The following is a 6,496-nucleotide window of genomic DNA, read 5'->3' as shown; positions in this document are numbered from 1 at the left end:
CAAGGAAGTGTGCTAATTCCAGATCACATGACCTGCTCCACATGATGTCATTTCCTCCTGAAGAAAAGACTGACAAGACTCCAAGGCTGTCTTAGTTATATAATATAATGTGTGAATCAAGTGTGGATTCATGGCATGTCAATGGGTTTACAACAATGTCTTCATGAATAACTTTCAATTTCAATTTTACTCAACTGCACATTTAATATTTTAGAAGAATCTTTCTGAAAAAATGCCATGTGGTGTTTGATTATAGGCGGCCATGTTGATTTTAGGCCTGAAAACAGCAAAAATGTCAACTATGATACAAAAAAATCCCACAATTATATATTGACCCTATGGATGGATGGATCAATACACAATAATTTCTTATGATTGCTCTTTAATTAGGTCTATAAGACTCCCTGGGAGCAAAAATACACTTTTTAGTTGTTTATATTCTTAAATATAATTTTAGCATCAATAAATTCATTGATAAACTGCGATTTTCCCTGTTTTGGACATGCATAGTAGGACTGGTCAAAACCAGAAGATCTTGTTTAAATACTGCATTACAGTAGATGATAGTCTTGACTAGCATATCAATACGTTTTATTGATACAAGCAGCTAATGTGCTACCATGTAAGAGAGAGAAATGTGCTCAAATTTGTCAGTTTAATGTATTATACCAATTCTCAATGTATCATAATTACCAACAAACCACTGACCAAAGATGAGGCATTTCTTTTTAGCACACTTCGTTGTTACGAAACCATCGGTGAGTTGAAACACAGATTTCAGTGGTAAATGACAGATGCTAGTTATGTGCGCTATGTAAACTAAACTATGCACATGAAAGCGCTGCATTCCCTGGAAGAGTGTTCATGTGTTCAGAATGCAGTTAGTTTTATTGGTCCTATTCATATTGGTATCAATTCCCAAACACTACAGTGTCAGTACTGTTAGGATCAGTCCATCCATGTTAGGTACAATATGGATTACTACTGAACTATCTGAATGCATGTGTGTTTGTTGCATTATGGTTTAGTTCTAGATGTGTTGTCTAAGTATATCTGACCTTATAAATCCAGATATTTACTTTTCTGTAAGTCAGCTTGTTTATCTCATCCTGCTGAGGCCTCTTATTTTCCATGCCTCTATTGTTTGCAACTGTTTCCAGCTGTAGACCTGTATTTGATAATGCATCTACCCTTTCAATAGGCACATTCCAGGAAGTTAGCATTAAGGCAGTTGGTGCATTTGGAAGCAAACTTCTTCTTGAGAATTAAAGTCCAAAAAAAGAAGGCTGATTTATTGTCAGTCTCAGAAACTTGGCTTAAACTTTTTACACTGCAGGGAACCGAGAGGCTGGAACAGGGATTACCATAAATGTGTTTCAAATGTATTATTTAACACCTAGAGAGATATAAAGCCTCCTGATAATATGCTGATGGGAAAGAGCATCAGTGACCCGCAAACCCTAAAGTATTTTGGACATTGCATAACTTGTCGCAAGTTATAGTCTGCATGAATTCACTCAAGCGTTAAGTTCCTCAATACTCCCTTAATCCTTTGCAATAGGTCCCTTTTGTTGGCATTAGTGCCATTTGAAATATATGAACAACTTGTGCTGCCAGTGTTGACGAACCTAGTATATTCTGAAAGACTGAGCTTTCTGTGACTAGACTTCTGCAAGACAGGAGACTCACTGTGAAGTCGCCCCACAAGGAAGCGCTGATTCAGGTCTTTGCAGACACACTTTACGAGTGTTAACGTCACTGAAGCGTCTGGGGGAGAAAACAGCACATTGTCCTGAATGGCAGCATATGCAGGATCAATGAATTCGAATTCCCATCATTCCTGTGACTCATCCAGGCAAATCCTGCTGAGTGGAATTCCTGGTTTCCATGCAGCATCTGGAAGAGTCATCTGATACTGCACTAGGCCCATTAACACGACTCAGCCGGCGTTACAAGGGACGGGTCAGAAACACTTTGTTAACCTTTTGTCCTGCATTTAATTCTACAGCATTTACTGGTAAAGCAATTATATTCCTTCTCCTAACCTTAAAGGGTTAATGGATACGGTGCATACATTTTACTGTGCGTCCCGGTGTGTAGAGTTTGACAAAAGAGGGGCACACACTTTTTCTGAGGATGTGACTCACATGTTCCCAAAAGTCATGTGACACAAAGTCCTCATGAATTATTAATGAAGCCTTGCAGTGTCCTTCTGTCATACTCCAGGAGGTGACTTCTTGTCCTGCAGGGATGCAGCCGGATTGATCCTGATCAAAGTGACAAGAGACACACAATTGTACATCTGTAGGCCAGCAAAGCTTATCTGTAGCAGTTTTGATTTCTAATACAGCCACAGAGGTACAAATATATATCTCTGCTGTTTGGAACTAATTAGTGCATGCTGAAGACCGTGGGCTAAACAAACACATTTATAAAGTCTGTCTGGCCAAGAGGAAATACTTTTGACTCACCCTTTATATGAGGAGCCTCTTGCAGCTGAGAAAAAGGCAGAAACATGTTGATTAACCTTTAATCAGCAACACCACAGATACCACAGATCCATCTAAAACATAAAATTAAACCATCACAACCTTATTTATACACAAATTAGCAACCTGGACAACATGAGTCTATATTCCTCTGTGGCATAAAATGAACAAAACCATCAATACTGACTAAAGTCTGACCACTTACATCATTTTCCACTTCCTGTATATTGAAATGTCACATGCTGGCAGACAAAAGCCAGAATTTACAAAAAAAAAAAAAAAGCACAGCTTTAATTTGATTCAGATGTCAGGAAAACATTTTTTTCTAGCCGTGAAACCTGGTCTAAAACGTTTAATAATGTTTGGAAGCTGCTCAAGCATTATATCATCCACTTCATTCCTTATTAATCTTTCTTTTATGAATAATAAACTTTTCCCGCTCAAATTGCAAGTGGGACATTGTCACCCATTTACATTTCTTCCCAGAAATATGCTCTTGAGTTTATCTTTCCCTCCTCCCCAACATTTTTCAGATCTGATCATGTGTCTGTTTATTCTTGCCCAAAGTGTGGCAATGTGCATGTGCTAATCACTTCATGACATCTCGTGCGAACATTTTGCCGAATTTACTGTAAGTTACCTTGAAGGAAAATTACCAGTATGGCTCTGTGTTGTTCCCCGTAGAGCAAAGACAAAGAGAGATTTTTGGCTTCTCTGACCTTGTTTTTGTCAGAGAAACAGAAACTTCACTGCTCAGCCACTCCCCTCCCACTCCATGGAGCAATAACACACACGCACTGAAAATAGCTGTGTTAAGAGGAATAATAAAAAAAAGTTCCAAGGAGAGTACAGAATTTCAAAAACACGAACATCACTGTTTGGCTTGTGTTCATGTTGTGTACAGTATGTGCAACAACATTTCAATGTGTGTGGGGAAAAGGAGAACATGATTAATTATACTGCAACTCACAAACAACATCTGATGAAATTTGTGACCAACAAAATAATGTACATTTTTTATTAAACTATTTTGCTTCCTCTCTCAATTTGGCAATTAAGAAAACTAAAGCAGAAGACCTCCGCTGTATTAAATTGCTCTACAAAAAATATCATCTAAAAGTTGTTATTGTTACTACTGCTACTACCACACAGACACACTGCGGTTTGGCAATTAAAAAATACAAAATACAAATCTAATAAGAATGGTTTCTATTTTTTTGTTGTTTTCTTTAGCAGAAAAAAAGACCACAAAATACTATGTAAAAATGCTGGGCTTCCATGTTCCACAATTTATCCCTCTTGACTTTCATTTCATTATATTTTGCAGGCAACACTCTGCCAACCTCTGTGTTTGCACAGCTGTTTTGCTCCTGTGCTGCATTTTATCTTTTAAAGGTATCAGTACAGGATATGACATATATGGTATTGTGACTGTTTAGTCAGTCAAGCAGCGAAAGTTGTGTTAGTGTACACAAAATTAGAAACTGTTGTCAACTGTGGGATATTAAAATCTACGCAGGCATATGGAGCCAATGTGCTAATTCTGAACAGACTCAACAAAACTTCAAAAGCCCATGTAAAGATAGCCTCTTAGCGAACACTGAGTCGTTGCTTAAACAGTCAAGTTAGTTAACAGCTGCTGTGGGACTAAAACATGTGTTTAGATCTCTTAAAACTACCTCTAAAGAGGGAAAAACTCTTTATTACTTGCATCCATGAACGCATCCTCTGATGAAATAGTGATGAAAAAACACTTGTACATTACAGGACACTTACCAAAAATGTGGTGTAACTTCTGTGATGTGTCCTGCAGCACCACCAGGGGATTGAGTGGTGTGGGATGGGGAGAGGTAAGCGAGGGGGGTGGATGAGGGGGAATGGGGTTCGGAGAGAGGTGAGTAAGCGATGAGTCAACAGCGCTCCACTATAAGATATCTTGATGGAGCCCAACAGTGGCAGACGCTCAGACACCAGCCAAGGTAAGGTCACCTCTCCTGCCCATCTCTCTGCATGTTTCCCTCTCCATCAACTCTTCCATCTTTGTTTAACTGTCTGTGCTCACTATCACTTTTGCTCTTTCAGTGCATCTATTTGTGCGACATGTTTTGGGGATATTTGAATGCTAACTCTATTTCCAAATTAGTGATTAATGTTTCTCTTAATGTTCTCAGGTTTGAGAAATTCTGCTTGTTTATTTATAGAGTACGTGTTGCTCCAGCTGTGGTTTTATGAACTTAGCCTTCTACTCTAGCAGTGTTAGCCAAAGTCTGTGATCTTTGTACCTGTTACATAGCCAAAAATTCACAGGTGTCTCCATTACAAATATTTGCTTCCTTAATCAAACATATTGACTAAATTACTGGAAGGAAGGATGTGTAAATTGATGACCTGCAGATATGAACTCATGCCGACTGTCTTAGTGAGATGACACAACTGTGAAACAAGAGTAACTGTAAATGTAATCTCTGACCACGTTGAATTTTATGCCTCTCCTAGGTAACAGCAGTGCTAACCTGTGGTCTGTAAACCAAACGGAAATCTACAATTATGGACTACACTCTGGTGTTCCTGCTTTCACTGCTTCAAGTTTTAAGCCTGACTACAGCAAATTCTTTGTCAGAAGCAGTGATGAAATCAAAAGTGAAATGGATGGCGGAGCAGCTCGTGGTCAAAGTCAACAGAGACTTCCAGGTAGGATTTATATTATAGTTCTGTTTCCAGTGACAGAATCTGCACTGTTTGCAAGAGTTGGTGTGTTTGTAACTGAATCCTCCTCCTTGCTGCAGTTCCCTCCTGAGCTGACACTCAGTCCACCTGCCGATGAACTGGATGGATCCTCCTCCTCTGTAATTGCAGTCTTGGAGGGCTACAACGGCCTGATCTCTGACACCCTTAACGGGGCCACCCAGATCAAGTATGAAATCTCTTCGCTGACGGGATACCTGGATCAGTGGAGGCAGGGGCACTGCAGCGAGCCGCGGCCGAAGCCTCCAGCATCAGGACGGCTGCAAGAGCTACAGAGCGCCAAAGAGTTCGTTCACACTGTGAGCATGGAGGCTCTCATGAGAGTGAAGGAGTTCCTCAAACTTCTGCTGAAGAACCTGGAACACCTTCAAACTTGCTGATAGATGAACACTGGGGGCAGTATTTATGAGGTATTCTCCTGGTTGATGATTTGTAAAGTCCGCATCAGTGATGTCTGGCTCAACATTTACCCCTTTGCAATGTGTCTTGAAGGAAATCTATTCTTGAATATTCACTTATTTATATATATTATGTATTTATTTATATACTGCATTTAGAAAATATGTATTTTGTAACAAGCATTGCCTTTTTATCAGGATGTTTTTAGCTTAAATGCAGTTTCTGAAGAGATGTTTAATTGAAAACGGTCCTATGTTTTGCATGCAAAGACAAATCAGCTGCTCGTAGGTTTGTAATGTGATGTCAACAAAGATCTCAGAGTGAAACATCCGCGTGTCACATTAACTCTGTAACACTGAATCGGCAGTATTACGTGAACAGCTGCCAGAGGTAATGTCGTGATGAACTGTGCTGTCATCTCTGGGAATTCCTGAAAACCCGTTGCCAAGAAAAACATGTATGAGAACTAAAAGAACCGGAAGGGTAAAGGGCAACTTTTATTGCAGGGCAATATCAGCAGCTCTTCCAAAGTGGCTATTTATATTTGTAGAACTTGTGTTGTATACTTTTGTAAAGCTGGCACTATTTTTTTGTAACTATTTGCTATAAAAAACTAACAATAAATATTTAACAAACTTATTTTTTTTTGGTCATATTTCCGTTTGTTGGTGTTGTGAAATGTTTAGAGATGAAGTGAAAGTGCACGTAGACCAGGTTAATATATAATGTAATTTGTGGGTGTTTGTGTACTGCCACACTTGTGTCTTCAGGGTACGTGAGTGGGAACTGTTTATCCAGAGCTACTGGGTTATGATTAACTAGCCCAGTTTTAAGTAACTTAAAAAATGGTCGAGTGTAATAGA

At 39.2% G+C, this 6,496-nt stretch overlaps 1 protein-coding gene and 1 long non-coding RNA gene across 3 annotated transcripts; one reads left to right on the top strand and one right to left on the bottom strand.

Annotated features, from left to right (window-relative positions):
- Positions 1–763: 763 nt before the first annotated feature.
- On the bottom strand, positions 764–4,634 carry LOC110964425 (uncharacterized). Its single transcript, XR_002596588.2, has 3 exons — positions 4,266–4,634; positions 2,472–2,563; positions 764–2,267 (listed from the first exon to the last, which is right to left on the bottom strand). It is a non-coding gene; the product is annotated as an uncharacterized LOC110964425 (long non-coding RNA).
- On the top strand, positions 4,393–6,272 carry LOC110964424 (leptin-like). 2 transcript variants are annotated; one of them, XM_022213145.2, is made up of 3 exons: positions 4,393–4,468; positions 4,986–5,180; positions 5,276–6,272. In XM_022213145.2, exons 2-3 carry the CDS (start codon positions 5,037–5,039, stop codon positions 5,612–5,614), a joined length of 483 nt encoding a protein of 160 aa, XP_022068837.1. In that variant the 5' UTR covers positions 4,393–4,468; positions 4,986–5,036; the 3' UTR covers positions 5,615–6,272. The 2 variants fall into 2 exon arrangements, with proteins under 2 accessions (XP_022068837.1, XP_022068836.1); XM_022213144.2 differs by lacking the exon at positions 4,393–4,468 and having other exon boundaries at positions 4,790–5,180.
- The last annotated feature ends 224 nt before the right edge of the window (positions 6,273–6,496 follow it).

This window comes from Acanthochromis polyacanthus, chromosome 8 (assembly GCF_021347895.1).
Source record: "Acanthochromis polyacanthus isolate Apoly-LR-REF ecotype Palm Island chromosome 8, KAUST_Apoly_ChrSc, whole genome shotgun sequence".
Lineage (NCBI taxonomy): Eukaryota > Metazoa > Chordata > Actinopteri > Pomacentridae > Acanthochromis > Acanthochromis polyacanthus.
Note: the sequence above shows the minus strand (reverse complement) of the source record. Positions and strands in the feature narration are given on the sequence as shown.

What these genes read in the sequence shown, in the direction of transcription:
- LOC110964424 (XM_022213145.2), top strand. Translation starts at nt 5,037, where the DNA reads ATGGACTACACTCTGGTGTTCCTGCTTTCACTGCTTCAAGTTTTAAGC. An exon ending in AAGTCAACAGAGACTTCCAG is followed by an intron (nt 5,181 to 5,275) that starts GTAGGATTTATA and finishes TCCTTGCTGCAG; the next exon opens with TTCCCTCCTGAGCTGACACT.